Here is a 25,766-nt window from a genome sequence, read left to right on the forward strand (position 1 = left end):
ATGATAAGAAATAACCAAAGACAAGCCTGCCAAACAGTGTGTACATGTAAGACAAAAGCTGGAAACAGACATTCAAAAGAACTGTCATGTATAACAGCTTTCTGTCATAATGGCTATATTGTCCATATTGTACTGGAATGTGAATGGCCTTACTTGTAAAGACAAAAAGGAAAGAGTATTGAATTACATTAAGAAATGTAGGATGCAAATAATACTGTTGCAGGAGATGCATCTGGATAGAAATGAGCTTGTGAATTTGACAAAGATATGGTTTCAGTTGGATATTAAGCAGAATATCAGAGCCAAAGGAAAGGGGAGTAATAATGCTGGTTGCTAGAGGGACTGCAATAATGACAGAAAAGGGGGAAAGACAATAATGGTTGTAGTAAGGAACCATTGACAAGGGAGTAGTATTACTCTGGCATGTATTTATACTCTGTCCAAAACTGCTATTATTGAGAAGAAGAAAATTTAGGCGAAATAAGCAGCTTTCAGTAGGAAATATTATTTATAGGTGAGGACTGGAACTTGGTTTTGCAATGGTGAGAATATATCAGAGGGACCCAGAATGGAAAATTGAACAAAAGAATGTAGATTTTGGAAGACATTTGTTAACATATTTGGTACAGAATATGTGAACTCAGTAGAAGGAAGTAGCCAGAATTTACATTGCGTTCACCAAGATGCAATAACTGGGCTAGCTAGAAATGATATTTTATAGGAACATGAGCATTTAATTGAAAGTTTTGACACACATCCAATAACCATATCATATCATGCACCCAAAAAACCTAAGTTAAAAATACAGGGTAATGAATAATGAAGTAACAAAAGACTGAACATTTATTAATGGGTAGTGTAAATTATTTGAGAGTTAGTAGAGAAGATAGAAATTCCTTCCGAAGAGATAGTTAGTGAGTGGAATAAAATGAAAATGGAGTTTAAAATATGATAGTAATAAAAGAGAAGGAGATACGGATAAGTATTAATAGGAACTGTTTAGAGGGGCTGACAAAGGTTAAAGTATTGCAGAGCAAAGGGAATCTCAGAGTACAAGAAGAGAAGAAGGTAAACAGTGCTAAAGAGACAGTAAGGAAGTATTAAAATAATATGCATGTTTAGAAAGATTGCAGCTAGGCAACTATTTTTGATGATAATTCCAGAGCTCAAACACTTCTACCACAACAACTTGGGCAACAAAAAGTAGAAAGGGCAGTCAGCAATCTTAGGGAGCCTGTTACAAGAAAAATTGCTGATGATGCAGTATTAGAGATATTTTGGAAATTAAACGAAAATTTGTTTAAAGCAGAGGAATGTGCAAACTAAGAAAATAGCACAAATGGAAATATTTATGGAAGACTTAGTTGTGCCAAGATTAGAGGGAGCTGTTTCTCAACAACTAATTAAGATAAGAGGAGAAGAGATAAACATGGCAATCTATGGTCAGTCTACAGAGAAGTCTACAGGAACAGATGGCATTCCTGTAGAAGTTGGAAGTTAGTACGGAAGAAAGAGATACAGATCTGGAAGGCTTTGTTTAATAATATTTTAAAAGGAGGTGAGGCACCAGAATCTTGGAGGAAAGATGTGCTGACTGTATTACCCAATGTGGGCAAAGATGCATCAATCCCAGCTTCATATAGACCCATTTCAGTTTTAAACCACGGTTATAATTGTTTGTCTATACCAGCTAAGAGAATGTCAAAAGGTATTGACAGAATTGATACATATGGATCATTGTTGTTTTCTAGTGGGCAGACAAACATTTAATAACATTAATAGAACACTGATGATCTGGGGGAAGCAGAATGTAAGAGAATACATGATCTGATGTTGTCAATTTTCATTCTGTCCTCAACTGTTAGGTCTGGAGCTCATCCTCGTATCTGACTCGACCTTTACTTTAGCCAATAAAAGCTGCCAAGCTCCTCCTCTACCCATAATGCACCAACCCCTATCATACCTCAGATCTCGTTTGCCTCTTTCGCAAATAAGGCATGGTTGCCCTCAGCTCTGGAGCAGTTTTTTTTTCCAAAAAAAGATAACTCTTCTAAATTTCATTTCTTAATTTTATATATATATATATATATATATATATATATATATATATATATATATATATATATATATATATATAAATAATGTATAATCACTTTCTTAAACTAGGTGTAATCTTCTTACTTTTGTTGGTACTTATTGTTTCCCTTCTTTCCTTAGTTCTACACAGTTCTGTGTATTAGTTCCAATTGTTGGTACTTTTTCTTTCGTTACTTTTATATCCAAAAAAATTATTTTCTTCCTTCTTATAAATCTACATTCTTCAGGATGTCAGAAAAAGGCCCTTCAGGCTTTAAAAATTGTCAGTGTTGTGGGCATAAGTTGCCATTATGAGATGTGCATTCTTTATGCATTTACTGTTTAGCCCCAGATCATCTCAAAAGTTGATTACCAAATATGTCAGAAAATTAATCCATGGATAATTGCTGATCAAAAGAATAAGTTAATATTAAAAGGGTTACTCCATACGTCTTTTTCTGAAGCCATTGCTGTAGCTCAACCCTCCAAATCTAAATCTAAAGAGACTTGTTCCAAATCTCCTAAGCCATCAGGTTCATCGACTCCTTCATCCTTGGAGCCAACTAAGCAGAAACACAAATTGGATCCGAAGACAAATTCTATAGTTTCAATTCCAGGTCCAACATCTTGCTGTTTGGATCCAAGCACTTTGGGTCTGACAGCCTTACCTAGGAATAGCCATCTCTGCCCCTCAGAGCCTCGGCATTGGACAGCTCAATTCTGATTTCTGTTCGGGTAGATTGCCTTGGGGCATAGGGAGTCAGTGGGTCAGAAACCTGGCTTCTCAGCTCCATTGTCATCCTTCTCCCCAGAGCATTCTGCCTTTTGAGTTAGTGAAGAGAATACTCTCTGCTCCGGCAGGATGGACAGGACTCTACCCCCCACGGATCTTCTCTCTGGATCCCAGATGTCTCTGCATTTGAGTCACATCATTCTACACCACAGGAACAGACAGCTCAAAGTCTCCAGGTCACTCAGCAGGGGTTTGCAGTCTGTTCCGATATTCAGTGATCCAGTCACCGGATCATCCCACCGAGGAAGGTCCCTAGGAAGAGGAAGTGCAAGAGGAGGCACTTCCCTCAGGAGTCCGTCACCGGGGATAGTGATTTTGATGGAAAAGGGTGCCCAAGATCACCTCCTGAAGACGTCTCATTTGGAGACATTCTTGAGATCCTTAAGCAGAGAAGTTGTTTGTCCTCCAATAATCCTTCTCCAGAGGAATCAGTATTCTTGGAAGCCTTTGGAGCTGGCCTTCTGCCTCTTGGGTTAGTCCACCCACCGATGAGTTAATTGACTTGATCTCTAGGTGGGTGTGGAAGGAGTCTGACTCAGTTGAGCCAATCCTCAAGAGACTAGATCAAATTCTTGCTCCACCCTTTGGTAAGGAATTCTTTAGTAAAGGGGTGCATTTAGATGTTCTGGTTGAGGTGACAGCCACCAAAAAGGAACTTACTGAGCAGAGTTCTCTGTCCATTCCCCTAACAGGGAGTCTAGGGCATTGAACAGACTTGGGAAGCATGTGTATGCTTCAGCGACCTTTGGCATTAGGTCACTGAACTATCTGGCACACTTTACAAGACTGCAAAGGGAGTTGATTAAGGAACTGTCAAAATCCCTTTCTGGGACCACTACTGCTGAGACTTAGGCTTCTGTGATTTCACAGTTGGCAACTTTTCAATCCATTTCCATGAAGCTTATCTGTCATGCAGCTGAAGGTACCTCAAGATGACAGGTTCAGCCATTTCCATTATGAGGCATGCCTGGATGTGCTTGTGTGATTTTGCAGAGCCCTTCAAGTCCTTGTTCATCATTGCAACTTTTGACTGCAGTTTGCTGTTTTGCTCAAAATTGAAGGACACACTCTCCAGTTGTGAAAAGGATGGAAAGACCCTCTATGCAGCGGGCATATGTTTTTTGAACCCTCAAAGAACCTTCTGTAGGAATCATCAAGGTGATTGAAAGATGTGGTTTAGAAAGTCCCAGGGTTCTTCTTTCCAAGATCCATGTGGAGATGGCTCCCTCAGGGGCAGAAGGGGGAACTCAAATGGAAGATGCCACCCAGGTGGCAGAGGAGGTAAGCAGAAACAAGGGTCTAGAGATTCTTTCTTTGACAGATCTTTCTTTGACAGATCTTACCATTGCTCCTGAAAGGAGGTCCTATTGTCCCCCTCTGGAGGCAATTGGAGGTCAGTTGTCCCTGCACCAGAGAGCCTGGCTAAACATCACAAGGGACATGTGGGTGCAGAGGATTATTTCCAGAGGTTATATAATTCTATTTTCCCTTCCACCTCTGTCTGCATGCACATTTCTTGATGTTTCACCCAGTCAGAGGAAATCAGCAGCACTAGAAATACTAAAGCTGGTAGAAAAAAAGAATCATCCAAGAAGTCCCACCAGAACAGATAGAGTCCAGAACTTACTCAAGATTCTTTTTAATGCCGAAGAAATCAGGGGCTGGAGACCAATTTTGGATCTCAGTGATTTGAACAACTCAGTTTGACACACAAAGTTTCAGATGGTCGTGGTTCAGTCCATTCTACCCTTTTTGGGCAAGGACAACTGGATGTGTTCGACAGACCTTCAGGATTCGCACCATCATATGAAATTAAACAGACAATACAGAAGGTATTCAAGCTTCCAGCTGGGAGCCAGTCATTACCGGTTCAGAGCACTGCCCTTTAACCTCACCACAGCCCCCAGGGTGTTCAACAAATGCATAGTAGTGTTAGCAGCTCACTTGAGACTGCAGGGATTCCAGCTGTTTCCATACCTAGACGATTGGCTTATTACCACCCTGACGGAGCATCTACTAGTAAGAGCGAGAGATCAAGTACTCCAGACTTGCTGTCATCAGAGGATAACCATAAATTATAACAAGTCTGAGTTACAACCAACTCAAGCATTAGAATTAATAGGAGCAGTGTTCAACATGGTGTCAGTGACAGCTTCTCTTCCCCTGTCAAGAGTACCGACTATCAGATTCCAGGTCAGGAAAATAATTTGCAATACCAAGATTTCAGCCTGATTGATTCTGCAAGCTTTGGAAATTAGCAACACAGTTATCGATTCTTTATCAACACGTCAGCACAAATAAGAATCACTCAGGCATGGAAGAGATACCTTTGGTCGCAGATTTATCCTCCCTCAGACCAAAGCTGTAGTGATGATGGTACCATTATGCATATCAATGCCCTAGAGATGAGAGCTGTGGTCTTAGTGTTGCAGGCATTCCAAGATTCTCTCCCTTTCAGGACAGTTGCAATCCAGACAGACTATATGTCAGTAGTTTGGTACATCAGCAAACAAGAGGGCACCAGGTCTTACCCCTTGTGTCGGGAAGCCCTCAGAGTGTGGCAATGGACAATCTCTTCCAACTGCTTTCTAGTAGCAATGCACGTTCCAGGGAAGTCCAACATGATAGCAGAAAACTGAGCAGGTCCATTCTACTACATCATGAGTGGTCTCCCAACAGGAAAGTGAGAGATTTGATTTTCCATCATCGGGGCCACCCTTGCTGCAATCTTTTTGCATCTCCCCTATGGGCCTCACAGTCTTCTCTATGACTGCATTCTAACCCTTCTAATTCCCAGATTCCTACAAAAAGCTGCCCAGTTGAAGACTAAAGTCATTTTGATTGCACCTTACTGGCCTCAACAGATTTGGTTCCCCTTCCTTTGGTTTCATCTACATTACTCACCTTGGATTCTGGATCTGATTCCAGACCTCCTGTTTCACCCAACAGGCATGAGTCATCCAGATATCTCAAACATCAAGCTAACAGAATGGTTTCTCCAATTCCTTTAATAGCCAGACAACCAATGGTTCTCTTCCCCTGTCTGTCATATCCTTTTATCCCCCCATAAGGCTTCCACAAGGAAACTTTACAGAATTAAATTTAAAAGGTTTGTTTTTTTGGACACAACAGTAATGCATTGACCCCTTCACAGCTCCTGTACAAAGTGTTCTTGAATTTTTGGCAATAGTTTTTAATGAGGGAGCAAGCTGCTCAACAATTAGAGTTCAGGCAGCAGCAATATTTAGTTTTCATATTGGATTTGAGAATTTTTCCTTGACCTCATCTAAGCTTTGTAAAGCCTTTCTGAGAGGTACCCTCCCGCTAAGACCTCCATATTAAGATCCTACTCCACCGTGGTATTTAAATTTGGTACTGCAGGCCTTAATTCTTCCCTCCCTTTTGAGCCAGCAGCTAAATGTGATCTTAAATTCCTGACTGGAAAACTATCTTTCTAGTAGCCATTACCTCTGCTAGAAGAATTTCAGAACTTCAAGCATTATCCTCTAAACCTCCCTACTTGATTTTTCATAAGGATAAAGTAACATTATGTACCAATGCTTCTTTCCTTCCTAAGATGGTGTCAGAATCCAGTATTAACAAGTCCGTTAATCTGCCAGTCTTCTTTCCTAAATTTGCAAACAAGAGTGAATATATTGTTACATTTATTGGATGTCTACAGATAATTACGTTTTTACCTACATAGAACAAAAGACATTAGAAAGACAGATCAATTATTTGTGCCCTTTGCAGATTTTAAATTGGGAAAATCTGTTGCAAAGGTAATTTTAACCAGATGGCTGACAGATTGCATATCATTTATCTACAACAAATTGGGTCTATCTTTACCAAAACCTCTCTGAGCCAATTGAACTAAATCTAGCACAACTTCTTGAGTGTTCCCCTCAAAGACTTCCATGGATGACATATGTGCAGCTGCAACTTGATCCAATCCTCATACCTTTATTACTCATTACAAACTAGATCTGGTCTCAAGGGGAAGGACAGCCTTTGGCTCAGTTGTACTCAGGAATATCCTTCCTTAGAGTCCACCCAGGAATAGGTAGCTGGGGACTTTTGTCCCAACAGTTGAGGATAGAATGAAAATTGACAACATCAGATAAAGAAGTTATGTATCATAATGTTCTGTGTTGTCCATTTTTATCCTTTCTTAACTCCCCACCCAACAACCCCCATCCCTTTTTACAGTTGATTTCTGAAAGAACAAGAGATTATAAGGACACCACTGTCCTTCATATTGACCTCCAGGTATAGTTTATTATGTTACTTTGTCAAACAGCAAACAAGATCTAAGGTATGTTAGGGGTTGGTGCATTATGAGTAAAGAAGGAGCTCGAGAGCTTTTTGGTGGCCAAAAGCTAAAGTAACAGTTGATTTGGATCCAAGGATCGGATCCAGACCCAACAGTTAGGGAAGAATGAAAATGGACAACACAGATGGAATGTTAGGGTAAGTATATAACTTCTTTTTATGTCTTGATGTGGGGAAAGCATTTAATAGAGTAAGCTGGGATTATATGAGTAGTTCAATGGAAGCATTTGCATCCCCTGATACAATAATAGGGTTAATTTGGAAGATGTATGAAGGATTGGAGGCAAGAATTAAGTTGGAAAGGTTCCTCTCTGATAAACTGTGGTTGAACAGAAGAGCTAGGCATGCATGCTCTCTTTCCACTTTGTTATATGGTTTATATTTAGAGCCACTGGCAAAAAAGATAAGGGACAAATTCAAGAATGCAATTGATATGGTAATGAGGAAAAGTTGGATTTATAAGAATGCTTTAAAGAGCCAAAACTTTTCTCACCACTGCAACTAAAACTACACTTGCCAGTACTTACCTCCTCTACTTACTGCTTTATGGCACTCCAGTCCTTATAACCTCCAGGCATCACAAAAATCAAAACTTGAACAATACTAAAGTGATTAAATTTGCAGCAAATACCCCTTTCAGAATTCAACAGTGTAAAGCACTAAAACGCCTAAATTGGTTAGAACTACCCCATCAACTAACATATACATAGATTTTTGCCACCTATAAATTATCTAGCATCCACCTTCTTGTCCAGCACTAAATACCATTATACACAACTGTGTACTCGGTCATTACAATCCATTGTTCAAAAACTCCTCTCTGTCCACAAGCCTATTAATTCTGCTAAGCATAGTATGTATTCAGGTAAACAAAAAGCGCCAGCACCAAACAGAGTGAAAAAGCACAAAAACCAATGAGGTTAATACATTAATTTAATTTAATTCATAAAGTAGTGTACATCCCAGACCGGTTTTAGCCAGCAGGCTTTCTTCAGTGGGAACAAAGGTAATTACTGATATACAGTGACACACATACATACATAGAGTGAACCATCCAATAGGATTCTTCCCAAAATCCAAATTGCTTCCTGTATAAAAATAAAAAGAAAGTAAAAAAGTTTATAAAATAAAATTCCATTTATGATGACAATACATGTGATGGTAGTAGTAAACATAATTACTAAGAAAAATAAAAATTCATAAATTTACAAATGGTCATTCAAACCAGGTGGAAACAAAGCACCCAGTTTGATGATCCAGTACTTCTCTTTCTGAGAATCAAGATCCAACCTTTAGTGAGCAAGATTGATGATACCCTGAACAATGAATGGTTTCAGGCCCAGCAACAGGCATCTATGAACTTTGTTCGAATTTTAAGTTCATATTATGAACGTACTATAGAAATTAATACCAAAGAGGTCAGTGACCTGTGTGGGGAAGTTAAAACTTATGAGGGATATTCACAATTCTCCATATGCCTTAACAAGCTGTCAAAAGAACTTCTTGTGTTTGAAAAACAAATTAAGGATAAAAAAATTTAATAGGGATCTAACCGATTACCAAAGTGGACGACCTTTTGACACTACTAAAATTGTCAGATTTATCGATACCAGACAGACCTTGGGCACAAACAAAAAGAGACCAAGATCAGTATTGAAGGGGGCTCATACATATAGCAGTACATCAGCGGATGATTCCTCCACTACAGACACTGAAGGGGTCAACACTATGGAATCCCTGGTTTCTAAAAAAATCCAAAAACCAGACCCACCCTTTAAACACATTAGGAAGAGGGGTGGTAGAAAACATAGAAGGCACAAAGATAGAAACAATCGAGGGCCTTTTACAAACACTTATGAGAAAATAGATTATAACATTTTGAGTATTTCCAGCACTGTTTTAACAGGTGATCAAAAGAAACTTTTGAATAAAGGTTTGAACTTTGTTCCTGGGTTTTTTGTGGATGAATCAGATATAGTGAATGACATTAACGATTTTTGTCAGAGGATTAACTTTAAACTTTTCTTTGGGTCTAGACCAAACTCTTAAAGATCTAATGAATTTACATTTCACAAATCTAATTTTGTTCCACCCATGAACCGAAATGTAGCTATTTTTCAACAGGCAGTACTTAAGGACATACATTTCAAGCTTGATCAGTTTGTCCCTCTCAAACACAATCTATCTATTACTGAACAACAGGCATTGCAACAACTAAGAGATAATAAAAACATTGTCATTACTCAGGCGGATAAGGGTGGGGGCCATAGTTATCATGGAAACAGATTATTATCTGGGGGAGGGAAATGGACAATTGTCCAACCCTTCCCATTACATGGAAATGCCTAGTGACCCCACACCGAGCTTCAAGCAAGAAACATGAGTTTTTGGATCTGGCAGTCTCTGAGGGTATTATTTCTGATATGGTGAAGGCACATCTCACTGTAAATGATCCTCAGAAACAAACGTTATATCTTTTGCCTAAGATACATAAATCCCTCAGTAAACCCCCTGGAAGACCGATTGTTTCGGATATGGGTTCTTTGACCGAACCACTATCCGAGTTCTTAACATTATATCTTAAACCACTTCTTGGCTTTATTCATGCCAGAATACAGGACACTACACAATTTTTACAAATAATTTCTGATAGTCAACTAGAACCTGAATGGTTATTATGCACTCTGGATGTCAAATCCTTATATGCCAATATACCACACTGGGCCGGATTGGAAGCCCTCAATTTTTGGCTAGAGAAAGCACAACTATATCCTGTGGGCTTCAACACACTTTTGGTTTGTATGGCAGAACATGTTCTGAACAAAAATGTATTCCATTTTCAGGGTGAATGTTATTGGCAACTCAAAGGTACTGCTATGGGAGCTTCCTTTGCTCCCATATATGCGGACCTTTTCATGGGATACATTGAGGAGCATCTTATTTATGATTCCACTCATAATTTATATCTTGAGGAACTGGATATTTGGCGTAGATATCTGGACGACTGTTGGTTGGTTTGGCGTTCGGATGAGGAGTATCTTGCAGAATTTGTGTCGTATCTAAATCAGAACAAATGGGGCATTGAATTTACTTCAACCAGCAACCGGTCTGAGGTTAATTTTCTGGATGTTACCATCACTCGGAATCCAGATGACACTTTACAAACTAAAACATTTCGCAAATATCCCCAATATAACAACCTGTTACATGCTACTAGCATGCATCCCAACCACATCATTCGGAAAATACCCAAATCTCAGTTCCTCAAGATTCGTAGAATTTGTTCCTCTGATAATGAATATGAAGAATCCCAGCAAGATCTGGTTAATAGATTCAGAGCTAGAGGATATAATGAGCTTGACATCCAGGGTGCCCGACAGGTTGCCTCTAACCCAACTAGAACCTCACTTCTCACATATCATGACAAAACCCATAGAGAACAGGATGACTCCATACGTTTCAGTACCACATTTAGACGGAACATCAGTTTAGTTAGAAATGTTATGTCTAAACATTGGAACATTCTTATTGCTAATGATGAATTAACACCTTTAATTGGTGATACATGCAAGTATGGGTATAGAAGAGGCAGGACACTAGGGTCCTTCTTTTCTCATTTTAAAAGAGTTAGCTCGGCAGGAGCTATACATCATCAACTAACTATGACAGGTGATAAATTATGGGGCACTTATAACTGTGGTCATTGTACATCTTGTCCATTTATTTTCACATCTAAACAGTTCACTAGCAAGAACACCAACAAGGTATATGACATGAAATTCTTTGGTAATTGCAATAGCGATTGGGTTGTGTATCTCACAACATGCACATGTGGCTCTTTCTATGTTGGACAAACATCACGACCACTTTGTCTGCATATGTCTGAGCATCGTAGTGACATACGAACCAAGAGAGAGACTAATGCTTTATACAGACACTGTTTACACCACAACTCAGCCAGATTCCAGTTCCCTATTATTGATAGGATCCTTGGTGATAGATCCAACAAACAGGGTTGGCACTCAATCCTTACTAAGAAAGAGAAGTATTGGATCATCAAACTGGGTGCTTTATTTCCACCTGGTTTGAATGACCATTTGTAAATTTATGAATTTTTATTTTTCTTAGTAATTATGTTTACTACTACCATCACATGTATTGTCATCATAAATGGAATTTTATTTTATAAACTTTTTTATTTTCTTTTTATTTTTATACAGGAAGCAATTTGGATTTTGGGAAGAATCCTATTGGATGGTTCACTCTATATATGTATGTGTGTCACTGTATATCAGTAATTACCTTTGTTCCCACTGAAGAAAACCTGCTGACTGAAACTGGTCTGGGATGTACACTACTTTATGAATTAAATTAAATTAATGTATTAACCTCATTGTTTTTTGTGATTTTTCACTGTGTTTGGTGCTGGCGCTTTTTGTTTACTCTTATCAGTTCCAGCCGTGCACCTGGTCCTACTTGCGGAGGTTTTGTTTTTGGCATGGTCTGTATTCATACCATGTTACTAAGGCCTGGGACTCCTTACTTGTATCCATCAGGTCAGTACCCTCTCCAGTCCTCTAAAAGCATCCTGAAAGACTTGCTAGTCAAAATCTTTCTGTACTGCTGCTCAACCACAAGACAAATGTTATCACTAAATATGAACAAGTACCTATTCATACATTGCCCGTCTTCACTTAGTTCTTTACTTCTATTAGTTTCTCTGTCCTGACCCTCTTTCTGGATATTCCATAACCTTGTTTTTTGTCTCTTTCTATTGCAATTCCTGTTTGTATTATACTAACTTAACTTTATTTTTTTTTTTAAATAAACTGGCTAAAATTTCTCTAAATATTAACTTATTGTCATATAAGTTGTATCTGTACTTGACTAATGCTGTCACATTATGCCTAATTTGATATGATTTTTTAAACTGTAGATGTTTTGTATTATTTCGAAAATTGTCAAATTATTGTTCTTAAAATGTTTTTGTAATACTTTGGAGCTTTTTTCCTCGAGCTTCCACTGAAAATGTGCATATACCTAGTTGGACTCAAATGTGAGTAAATAAACAAAATAAATAAAGATGATGATATTGTGTATGTGACAAATCTAGAAAAAGGGCAGTTGTGTGCTGTGGAACATTTTGAAACAGTTTCAAGTGTTTTGGTGGATAAAAAATTAAGGAAGATAAAACAAAGGCTATAGACGCTATAATTGTAAATTGTGTACCCACGTATGAATTACTTCAGTAATACACATATTTATGGGGACGTTATAAAATGAAGTGTTTAGGTGTATGGATTAAAAAGGATTATATTGTGGCAGCTAAGGATATGTGGGAAGAGATTTAACAAAATGTAATATGAAAACTGAGTAACTGGAAGCTCTTGTTTATGTGTATGGAGAATAAGATACAAGCAGTGAAAATATTTTAGATCCTTTAGTTTTCCATACAGGTTGTGCTTATTTTTATCAAACAGAAGAGAAGTTGTGGGCAATAATTAGTAAAGAGTTTTTAGGAACTGATTTTGGGAGAGAAGAAGGTGAGACTAAGTGGGACAAGTTGATCCTTCCCGTAGAACAAGGTGGTTTAGGATTGTCCGATTTGTATGGATATTTTAGAGTTTTGCAGTTAAAACTCATATACATAGCACAAGTAGAAGGTTATAAATCAAAGTGGAACAGAATGATGATGTAGTGGAGGGAAGTTCTAGAAATAAGAAGAGAGTAGGATTTTGGATGCAGATCCATAAGAAGAATAACTATAACCATACAGAGTATTGCATTCATAAAGTGTAGGGGTACACAAACCAGGCAAGATAGGGATGGAATTTACTGGAGAAAACTGGAAATGAATCAAGATATTGGCAGAAAATAATTGGAGAGGGGAAAGGTAACAGAGTGGGATGATGCCAAGCAAAAGTTTGTACTGTAGGTTAGAGATTGCCTTCCCTAGCAGAGAATATCTGTATAGGCAAGAAGAAAGGATAGAGGAGTTTTTTGTGAAGGACCAACTCTAGTAGACTTTTTAATTGAGTCTAGAATAGAAGCTGATGTTAAAAAGGGATAATTAGAGCATATAAAATAGTGTATGATAACTATAAGAATCAGTCAGAGGAGGTTAGAAAAGATTGGTAAGAGAGACTGGAAAAGCAATTTACAAAGGAACAGTGGAAGGGCATATATAGCTTCCAGTTGTGCAGCAAAGTCCAGAATGTGTAGTATGTAGTGTTGAATTGAATGATAGTTATTATAAAGAAAGAAAGCATATATATGCCATGTATAATGCACTGAAAAAAAGTTTTGTTTTTCTTTTCTGTTACTGTATGTGTGCCTATGCCCTACATGATGATTTAGTTCATAGGTAGGTACTAGGCTATCGGCTCAAGGGCCTACATAAGCCTAGCCAGCAAGGTTCATAGTTTACGCCACCCAAGAAAGATATTTTCCTGAGCCACTGTCCAGCAGAGACACAGAAGTCATCCCCGGGGTGTATTTCCTATTTCCCATTCACTCATCAAGATTTTTCTTGAAGAGTGCTAATGAAGAACCTTGCTTGACATAGATGGGTAGCTTGTTCCAGAGTATAGGAAGTCTCTGGGACAGGAATCTATCCCTCCAGTGTGTCCTGTTTATTGTGGTGACAATGGAGGCATTGGGATTTCTTTAGTTGTAGCATGTCCAACAGCTGTGGGTTTGACATAGCTTTATATGTTAGGCAGAGATCACCTCGGAGTAGGCGATATGCTACGGAGTAAAGCTGGAGTTTTTTGAGGCGGTCAGTGTAGGGCATTTGTTTGAGGCAGCTGTGGCCTTTCCAGCTGCTGCAGATGTCTTGTGAGGTACATACCAAAAGGGGCGTTGTACTCTATAATGGGTCTAATGAGTGACAAGTAGAGGGGAACAATGACCTCTTTTTTCCTGGATGAGAACCCTTTTATGATGAGGTGTGCCACGTAGAAGGACTTCCTGACTACTGTGGCGATGTGACTATCAAAGTATTTACAATTTATGCGGTGCCTGTTTTATTAGAGCACCATCCAAAACTGTCCCAGCTTGTTAACTGAGGCTCTTTTGTGAATTGTTACTGTAGGACATTTATATTTGTTTTTTGTACTCTTCATTTATGTTACTTGTACATTTTATGGTTGGGAGTTGGTAGCCAGAAGAAAATAAATGTTTTTTTAAGTTATCCCATGCTAGAACTCTGGTCCATATTTAAATACAGCTTTCAGTCTTCTTTCTGTTGGTAATGCTCATCTTGGAATGGACTGTACATTATTTTTGTCCATCTGGCGTTCATGTTTCATAATATTAAAAAAGGTATTATTGTATAACCATGAATGTGCTATACATGTATTTGCTCATATAGTGACTCTTGCTGCTACATTATACCAAATATGATGTTTACTGTGTATGATATGTATGGAGTTCAGTGTACTTTTAAGAGGCAGGAGGCCACAGCCAAAGCTCTTTCTATAACTGGTCAGAAGAACACGTACAAAAAAAATAGTAACAAAACTGGAAGAGTATTAGATGCGTTTAAGTTTAAAATTATTTTCAAAATGTTGCTTTCCAGAGCACTGTGGTATGACCCTGCTTCCTACCCATCATCATGGCAATTGGATCCTACAGAAGGACCAAACAGAGAGAGACGACGTCTGCAGAGATGTTTCATGACCATTCCTAATAAATACCTCCTCAAAGAAAGGCGTAAGCCTGAAGGTAACAAAGTCTCAACTATGTTTCTGTTACTTTTCCTATATTACATCTTTCATAATTTTAAGAACCAGTGGTATTTTGCTCTTTCCTTTGTTTACAGAGCCCTGCACTCCACCTTTATCTTTCTTGTTTGAAGATAAAGCACATTCCTCATTTTCTTCAGCTGTAAAAGACAAAGCTACAAGTGAAGCAATCAGGTAACAGCATTAGAAAACTTCCAGCTATGCCATGTGATTAATATAATTATAAAGAGGATTGTTTCTGTTTATAAAATGGAAAAACATTTGCGTTAACCATGTGTTTTAGTCTGCAATATGAGAATTTAAAATGGCCTAGAAATTTCCTTCAGTATTTTTGAACAATATTATTTGATAGTAGTGACTATTTATTTATTTACACTTTGTTTACCGGGAAATTCCACTGGCCCATTCAGAGCCAATTTTCAGTGGTGGCCCAGAGAGAAAAGCTTGGCAGTGCAAACCACGGTAAATACAAACATTGGGGACATTTAAGAAGTAAAGCATAAGGTAAAAATAACAGTTGATAGAAATAATTAGCACGCAAGTAACATACATGATTTGTCAAGGAATTAGAGCAGTAAGGAATTTCGATGAACATACTATGAAAGTAGTAGCTAGGAAGACATACTTTGTAATAATTATTCTAAGGAGGCTGAGTACATGTACAATTCCAGACAGAAAATAGGTATTCACTTAATGAAGTTAAGAAGGTAGGATTCTGGGATGTTCTAATAGATAAAGTTAGAGCATTCCAATTTTTGGCTAGGAAGTAGGAATAGAAGAGGTAGGCAGAAGGGAGATTTGGTTTTTGAACCTGCAAAGTTGATGATTTTTGGATTTGAGGGGCCTCTTTGGGTGGTAGAGAGTGTAGCTCAACATTTATGTATACCTTTAAGAAGCTTTCTAGGAGCTTGCACAAATGTATAAATACTGAGCACGTGTGAGCCTGACTGCCGTTGTTTGGGCATAATTTGTTGGCACTGCAGATGGATTTCGAAAACCAACTCCACTTGTGTTTGACAGTAATATTGCAGAGAACTGGAGAGTTTTTCAGCAAGAGTATTATATTTTCATACAGGTTGCATTTTCTGATAAAGATAACCATACAAAGGCATTTATTCTGCTTACTTTAGCTGAGTCCAAAGCCTTAAGAAGACCCACCATATAGACCGGTGGTAACAAGTGTGGAGGTTCCCTTACTGAAGCCACAGCCATTTACCTTGATTACTTGCTGAACCTTCTAGCAGAAAAGAATAAGTCATACATAAGAGATACAATGGATTTTTTGAGGAAAATAAAAAATATTACAGTGGAAGCTGACAGTATTTTATTAACTATTGATGTGGAATCCTTGTACACAATGCTCCCTCACAATTACTGTATAACAGCAGCTATGGAGTCTTTTAAGAAACATAATCAGGGTACACAGGCACAACTGCAAAAGTTAAGCAAGCTCATTAATCTTGTACTGGACTTCAATTTCTTTACTTTTAATGGCAAACACTTTTTTTGTTGTGTCTTTCGGCTTTTCCCAGTTAGGGGTCGCCACAGCGGAACTCCGGTCCGCTAATGATTGGCAGTAGATTTTTACATGCCGAGTTGCTGGTCCTGAAGCACAACCTTCAACGAAGGTATGCCCATTCACACATGTCTCCACACAGAAGATGCTCTAGCTGCGAATCGAACAGAACAACGTCTTACGATGAGGTGACAACGCTACCGCAGCACCACCACCGCAGTACACTACAAACAAAAAACTGGTACAGCAATGGGGACTGCCATAGCTCCCAGCATAACTAACATAGCCCTGGGCAAATGGGAGGAGGACTTTGTGTTAAACAACACAGACTACATGCAGCATATCACATGCTATTTACATTTTATTGATGGCATCTTTATTGTGTGGGAAGGTGACACCTTGCAGCTTGGAGATTTTATCACATACCTCAATCAAACAACCCCCTTCCTGAAGTTTACCTCTTCCCATAGCTGTACTTCAACCACTTTCTTAGATATGCAGATTTCCAAGGACACGCACAATAACAGAATCACCACTGATCTATTCAGAAAACCAACAAGGGTTAACTTATTACTCCACAGTAAAAGTCTACATCCTACAAAAACCAAGTATAATGTAGTGAAGTCCCAAGGCTATAGATTAGCTAGAATTACCACAGAGATGGAACCATGTTTGAGAAACCTGAACAACTTAGAGAATGATTTTCTAGTGAAAGGCTATGAAAGTCAGATGTTAAAAAACATCCAGGAACCCATTATAGACCTGAAAAGGACTGAAGCACCTTCACTCAACCTCCCCAGTAGAAAAATGTTAAGTAATTCCACAGAGAATAACAAATGCAAAAATAGCTGCATCTTGACCTTCACTTCGGATTATCACAGTATCAAAAATATTATTGAAGAAAGCTGGGACATTGTCACAGGAAACCCTTTTCTGATTAACATCTTAGGTGAAGCCCCATCATTTGTTTATAGGAAGGCCAGGAACATTAGAAGTTTTGTTGAATTTAAACCTAGACCATATGAGAGAAACACTAAAAGATGTGAAACTAATTGTACATTTTGTATATTTATACAGTTTTTATTGCCCTTATTTAAAGAAAATCATTACAACCAGTGTAGGGGTAACTGTAACACTACAAAAGTAATTTACAGGGCACAATGCAATGAATGTGATGCATTCTATGTAGGCAAGACTGTAAATAAACTCAAGCATATGATTTCATGTCACCTGTCAGAAATCCGCTCTGGATGTAAAAATAATGCACTAGCCGAACACCTTTCTCTTCATGAAAGACACACAGGTTTTAAGTTCCAGATCCTGGATCGCATAGACATGGGTGATCTTGAAGGAGACATCCCGAATATTCTGGAGAAACATGAACTCATGTAGCAATTAAAGCTGAACTCTTTTAGGTAGCCTGGACTAAACTATCAATTAAAAGTGCACTGGAACTTAGAAAATTGCCACATTGTTTACATGACTAATTGTATTTTATTTTATTTTATTCTACCAGTTGGATTTAATAATTTATTTATTTATTTTATTTACTGTACCTTTTACTTACTATCTATCTAGCATCTACCGCTTATTTTGACTACCTCTAACTATCTCCTACCTCAACTTCCTTTTTCTTACTTCCCTTAAACCCTATTGTACAAATTTGCACTGATCTACTTACTCTTACACTGACCATCTTTTATAAGATACATTTACTTGTCAGCTTTTCACTACCATGTCTCCAAGTCTTAATGCTTTTCTCATACATATCCTTCTTTTTACTACTGTTACAGCCTTTCTTTCTATATCTTACTACGTCACCTTTGTGGAAAACATCACTTTAAATGAACAAAACCTTCATCTCCAACAAACTCTTCCTTCCTCTTTCCTCATCACCCTTAATCATAGTAACATAACCTGTTCCTCCAACTATCTAGGACCAAAATACCATAGAATAACTCATATAACATTCTACTTAAACAAAAAGATCCTTAATATCTCACTTAAGATCCTTAAATTACTATCGTATCCCCATCACCACCTCCTCCTCCATGGTGATATTCATCCTAATCCCGGTCCCTCTACCACGTTTGAATATAATCCAAACAACTATCCTTTACCTTTACATTCATCATGTACTAAAGTAGCCAACTCCCTTCTAATAGCCCACCTTAATATTAGAAGTGTCAATAACAAAATTCACCACCTCCATGCACTCCTAAACTTGCACTCATTTGATATTTTATGTCTAACAGAAACATGGCTAAAACCCTCTACTCAAGACCAGGAAATTACTCCTCCTGGCTACAACATACTTAGATATGACCGCACAAAGAAGAAAGGTGTGGCATAGCCATCATCTACAAATCTAACCTCCAAGTTACCCTTTATAATGAACTTCCATTAACAGACCACAAAGCTGAAATATTAGTAACCAAACTTCAGATTAGCAACAACAAATCAATCTATCTAATTTGTATGTATCTTCCCCCTGGTAACAATATTCAGAATCTAGAAGACTTACTTAGTTCCCTTTCTAATCAACTACCCCAAGAAACCATTATACTTGGGGATTTCAACATTGACTGGACAACCTGTTCATCCCAGCAGCCCACTAACCACATTAATCTCCATGGTTTCTCACAATTAATATCAACTCCAACCAGAATCCATAAACCAAATAAGAAAGAAACAATTTTGGACTGGATCCTTATTAATAACCACCCAAGCAGCTATACCCCAGGAACCCTTCCTGATAGTATTAGTGATCATATACTTACATATGTCATTAGGAAAAAATTAAATATTCCAAATGCTCATAAAATTAGGACAGCCCGCTCAAAAAGATTTTTCAACCCTGATAACTTCCTTACTGAATTGCAGGCATGTGACTGGTCGCCATTGTCACATCTTGAGCTTAATGAAGCAGTTAACTATTTTAACACAAACTTTTTGCAAATCCTTGATTATCATGCTCCTTTACGCTCTACTAGGATAAAAGCTAGGACTGCCCCATGGCTAACTAAGCAAACTAAAGAAAAAATGATCCTCAGAAATAAAATATGGGCTAAATGGAGAGCTACCAAACATCCATCAGATCACCTCCTCTTCAAACAATTAAGAAATGCCACCAAGAAAGATATTCTTAGAGATAAAAAAGAATTGTATCTTCATCTTCAACAAACTAGTCAAAAAAACCCTCAAAAGTTCTGGTCAGGTGTTAATAAACTTCTGAAACCAGGGCATTCACCTACTCCTATCCCTTCAGGCTTTAACCTTAACAATTCAACCCTGATCCCAGATGCCTTTAATAAGTACTTTACAGAAGCCATTCAAACTCTAGCTAATTCATTACCCACATCTTCTGCATTCTCACCAAATATCTCTGAAGACTCTTCTAATGCCTTTCAGATTCAACCTGTCACCTCATCTATTATTTATAAGCTTCTCAACAAACTCAAACCATGTACCCCTTCTGCTGACCAACTCCCATCTGAATACTTACAAATTGCCGCAAAAGTTATTAATCACCCCATATCCATACTGATAAATAGAACTATCTCTGAAGGAGTGATCCCAACCATATGGAAAATATCACATATAATTCCTCTACATAAAGGGGGCTCTTCTACTGAGCTCTCCAACTTTCGCCCTATTGCTTTACTCTCCCCATTAGCTAAAATTATGGAAAGATGTATACACAAACAATTTCTCAACTACCTTCTTCAAAACAAACTTCGAGCTGACTGTCAACATGGTTTCAGGCCTTTTCATAGTACTACAACTGCCCTCCTATCCTTCTCTGACTCCATAAATAATAATCGAAACAATAATCATTTCTCCTCCGCTCTATTCATAGACCTATCAAAAGCCTTTGACATGGTTAACCATAATATACTTCTTCACAAACTCAATCTCTTTTCTCTTAGCTCACACTCTCTACAGTGGTTTAGGAGCTATCTTAATAACAGGCAACAAGCAGTGCTTTGGGATAACAACCTATCATCCTTAACCCCAGTAAATATTGGTGTTCCACAAGGATCTATCTTAGGTCCCCTTCTTTTCTCATTATTTATTAATGACCTACACTTTAATGTGCCACAAGCTACTTGTATTCAATATGCTGACGACTCCACTTTGATCTGCACTGCTAAAAATGTTTCCTCCCTTCAGTCCATCACCCAAACAGTTTTCCAAAACGTTGAACAATGGTTTATGCAACACTGCCTCCTCCTTAACCCCAAAAAAACTAAGCTTCTTCTCTTTACTCCTACCAATAAATCTCCCACACCATTTTTCACTATCTCCTCAAATAATTCTACCTGTATTAACCCTGATATGACCACTCGACTGTTAGGTGTATCCATTGACAACCATCTTAACTTTGATGACCATATTAACTCTACTGTTAAAGCTGTAAATAAAAAAGTTGGGCTGCTCTACAGAATTAAACCCTTCCTTTCCCCAGTAGCGAGAAAAACCATTGCTCAAACTCACCTGATCTCCACCCTCTTTTATGCCTCAGCTTTATACACTAACTTATCTAAAAACAACATTTCCAAACTCTCTACCTGCTATCACAGTATAGCAAGATTCATTACTTCTACTCCCCTCAGAACTCACCACTGTCTCAACCTCAAACAACTAAACTGGCTAGAGCTAAATAACCACTTACTCTACCAACAATTACTCATCATTCATAAGACACTTTACTACCCTGATGATACTCCTAGCCTGACAAAACTAATTTCACCATATAAAAACCTAGCCACACTTCGCTCTGCCAATAAACTACTAGTATCTGTTACTAAATCGCACAATAAAGCTGGTGACGCATTATTTTCAAATTCCATAGGTAAAATCTGGAATCAACTCCCTCAAGAATTAACTAATCAAGACTCTACTACTCTTTTCAAAAAACATATCAAAGAACATCTTAAAACTCAATGGTTATGTCCTTGTACTAACCCCGACTGAAAACATGTCTCCATACACCTAATCTTCCTCTTCCTCCCTTACTGAGATCCTAACCTACACTTTCAATTGCTGAGAGTCACTTCTTTGAACTATGCCTTACTAATAATTCTTTTTGTAACGTATTCCTACATTGTTTTCTTCTGTTTTATTAGTCTAACTATAGTACCATGCCTTTAACTTTTTTTCTTATTTTATTTCTACTTTTAATGTATTTTTAGATTCTTTTTGCAATTTTCTCGTTTTTCAACTTGTATATTTTTGTGCATATTATTTTTTTTTTTATTGTGATATATAATTGTTGCTTGCCTGTTCTGGAGCTTTTCTCCCCGGGCCTCAACTGTAAACGGATATATGTCCAGCTTGACTAGCCCGGTCAACAAATGTAAAATAAAAAAAAAAATAAATAAATAAATACTGTTTTAATTCAGTTGTAATTTAAGTGTATATTTTGTTTCCGTCATCATACATACATTTTTTTTCTTATTTTTATTTTTTTTCTAGTTCTTTTTTCCACTTTATTCAAAATGATGTGTAATAACAATACTAACTAATTACACAATTTTATATATTTTTATCGATTGTTTTAGGGTTCTTGTACACAAACCTGAAGAAGTCTAGAAGGACGAAAGCGATCTTTGTTAACAATAGGTTATGAAAATAGAAATTTATTTTTACATACAAAATGTATATGTATATATTTATATATATTTTTTGATTGCCAAATGAACTAAGGATGATATATTTCCAGCCATGTAGTATATTGCCTTGGATAAAATCACAAACTTAATAATCTACTTAATAATCTGGTTAAATAAGAGGTACCACATCATTATTAATTTTATTTAAAGTACATAAGGGATATATATTATTATAACAGCTACTAAGTAGGGCAGGACCAGCTAGAATGTCACACTGATGGGGGAAGGGATGTGAATTTAACGTGTACCAAAAACACTTTGTTTTATAGCACAATAAATCACTCCCATGCCTGATAAAAAGTATATATACATTTAGAAAGCTTGTGAAGAAATTATTACTCTATTTTTGTTTTACTTGGATCGCTTGTCTGTGTACTTAATAAAGGATTTTCGACTGGAAACAGACTGCCTGCCTTGCTTGTATTACTTTCGAATACTTAGTAATGCTGTACAGTTATATATTTTCTATTATTTTTTGTTTTGTTTTGTTTTGACTTAAGACGAGTTTAAGTTCACTACTTCTACTACTATTGTCTGATCTGATTAATATACAGTGATTAACTAGAAATATATGGACTGAAAATCTTCCACACAGAGAAGTTTCTTACATTGTTTTGTTTTTGGACCCACTACACATTAGTGGTTTGTTTTGAGACTTTGGGGATACCACGGAAATTACTTGTTTTTTGCAAAGTTTTTCTTCCACACATCTTGATGAGCTTAGAAATCGCACAGCTTCAGATCCTGTTTTACAGAAGCTCAACCACTTTATCAATCGAGGATGACTGTCAAAGCAGTCTAGCTTACCTCAAGAAGTGCAACCTTATTTTCCTTATAGAAATGAGATTTTTGTCTGACAATGGTATTGTCATGAAGGGTCCAAAAGTGATTGTTCCAAAGTCCTTGCAACCAGAGTATATGCTATCTTTCATCATGGCTGCCCAGGAACTAATTCTACCAAAAGAAGGGCGAGAGGACTAGTATTTTTGCGTTCTATATCACAAGACATTGAGAGAGTACTTTCATCTTGTTCTGTATGTAATAGTACAAAGCCATATCAACAGAGGGAAACCACTGCAGCTAAACCAGATTCCTGAACTACCTTGTTGACAGTAGCCACTGACATTTTCGAATGGAATAGTCAACATTACTTGGTGTTAGTAGACTCTGACTCAGATTGGTTCAAGATTGACCTACTTCCTAATCTAGCATCCAGTACTGTCATTACTAAGATGAAGCTTCATTTTGCAGTCCATGGTAGTCCGCACAAAGTTATTTCTGACAACGGCATACAGTTTACTAGCCAGCAATTCAAAAGATTCACCGGAGAGTGGGACTGTATCCATGTTACAATTAGTCCTGAGTACCCACAGTCAAATTGTTTGGCAGTTCAAAGTGCAAAACAGTTACTAGAGAAGTTGAAACAAGATAATAGTGATGTTTTCCTGAATCTCTTGAATCTCAGAAATATTCCTCGTGATAAAGATCTCTGTTCAACTGCCCAGTGACTTCCGTCAAGACAAACCAAAACCACATTACCAGTCAGCAGTAGTTTATTGGTTCCAAGTGCTAAGGATAACAGATCAGTGAAAGCCCATCTCTTAAAGAAATGCCTACTCCAGATGTGTTATGATAAATCCAGCAAACTTCTCAATCCATTACGTGAAGGAGAAATAGTGAGAATGCAAATGTGCAAAGGTTATGATTGGGTTGGGTCATGAAGAGTGTTTGCCCAGAGCCGAGATTGTACATTGTGAAATCACAAGGAGTAGAGTTTAGGCGGAATCCAAAACCTTTAATGCTGGTGTCTGAGCCTGTACCACTGCACCTGGGCTGTGAGAAAGACTCTTTATCTCAGAGTGAGTTATCTTATTACATCCGAGTGAAGCCCCCAGGTGCATCTGCAGTTAACTCTTGCTGACGCCTCTAGGCATCAAATATTGCTTGTTCATATCTGCGTCAGTAATTCCAAAACCATGCTATGGTTAGGTTTTAAAAGACTTCATCTTAAAACTTACACTATAGCAAACTCAACTGCATTAATATTTGACCTCTGTCTAGTGCAGATAGTGATATTAACTTTTTATGATGTTAATTTAGGTAGATATAATTTTCACATTTTTCTAAATGTCTCAACAACCACAGACATGGACAAAACTCGTTAGCCTCATATGAAAGCTCTCAGCTCAGCTAGATGAATAAAATGCTGCTTGACCGTATGTGTGTAGCTTGAGTGGTTGCTGAGATATTGTAAATTGTTTACAAAATATTACAAACGTAATCATTACTATGTTTTCTGTGACTTATAAAATTCAGTTTAAGACCTAGAACCTAAAGAATGCTACCACTATAAAAATAGTTTACGCTGAAGGGATCACATTTATACTTCTTCCATAACTCTTATGGTTCCAGATATATGAACATTTGTTTGTAATGTGAGGACATAATTTGATTCTGTCAAAAGGCTTAGGCTGCGCCCATTGGAAGTTACAGTGCAAACTTCCTGAGCTCCATTGGACAAAATGAGTTATCCAGCGTTCCATTTCTGAAGGATATTCCAGTGAATATCCCTGTTCCTGAGATGAATCCCAAAATTCCTGATACGAGTTGTTCGCCGAAGACTGCCCGTTGCTAAACCTAGTTCTGATTACTATATTACTAGATCAGATCACATTTCCAGGCCATGTTACAGATACACGGCAACTTGAACATGAACATTGTGTTTGTTTCTAATGTTTATATTAGTGCATGTCTTATTCCAGTATCATTTCATTGTGGGCAATCTGTTTAAGAGGGAGGATGTAGATCAACGTGTATGTATACCTTTAAGAATCTTTCTAGGGGCTTGCACAAGTGTATAAATACTGAGCACGTGCAAGCCTGACTGCCATTTTGTAGTAAGCTGTTGAGAAGTAAGCATGTATGTCTGTGTAATCTGTCAGTTAATCAGTTCATTTATATTTTGTAATGGCTGCTATCCATCCTGAGGTGTTTTTATGTAGTAAAGCATATAAACGAATTACCCCGTCTGCTAATCATCTATACCAGAGAGGGATAAGCAACAGAGAGTAAATATAGAGCTGAGGGCAGGACAGTCTGAGGCTTAAAGATCAGTGTTCTATGGTTATTTGCAAGTAGGTGAGGTAGTGTGGTAGTTCATGCCATTTTAGGGAGCACAGAACAGTGCAGTGATGGTTAGAGTGTTTGGAATTGGTTGTGAATTTTGTAGTCTTGTAACAGTTATCGAGGTTAGATTTTAGTGAAGATTTGAGGATTGTTAGGAGAGGGGTGCCATAGATAAGTGAGGGGAATATGTGGAGGCAAGGATTTGTTTAGAAGAGGGGCTTAGGAGATTATGTCTGTAGAGAATTCCAAGCTTTTGATGAGTGTTGCTGATGTTATGTTGTATGTGAATATCAAATTGCAGGTGTTCGTCAACTGTGAGTCCTACAAGTTTTATGTAGCTAACGACTTCCATTATAGTGTTGAGAATACATAGTGAACTTAGTTTTGTCTAATGCAGTTGTTTTTTAGGGGTGAATAGAATGAGCTTGGATTTCTTTGGGTTTAGGGCTAGGTGGTTATTTAACATCCAGGTTTCAGTGGTAGAGAAGGCCATTTGAGTTTTA

At 37.7% G+C, this 25,766-nt stretch overlaps 1 protein-coding gene across 1 annotated transcript in view; it reads left to right on the forward strand.

Moving 5' to 3' along the window:
- The window catches only part of LYST (lysosomal trafficking regulator), a 3,825,950-nt gene that overhangs the window by 2,963,190 nt on the left and 836,994 nt on the right, over positions 1-25,766 (forward strand). Inside the window, exons 34-35 of the mRNA XM_044075805.1 lie at positions 14,781-14,926; positions 15,024-15,120. Of these exons, the coding sequence (XP_043931740.1) occupies positions 14,781-14,926; positions 15,024-15,120 (243 nt within the window). The remainder of the gene's footprint in view (positions 1-14,780; positions 14,927-15,023; positions 15,121-25,766) is intronic.

Source organism: Protopterus annectens, chromosome 1.part1 (assembly GCF_019279795.1).
Source record: "Protopterus annectens isolate FY-2018-M chromosome 1.part1, PAN1.0, whole genome shotgun sequence".
Classification (NCBI taxonomy): Eukaryota; Metazoa; Chordata; order Ceratodontiformes; family Protopteridae; genus Protopterus; species Protopterus annectens.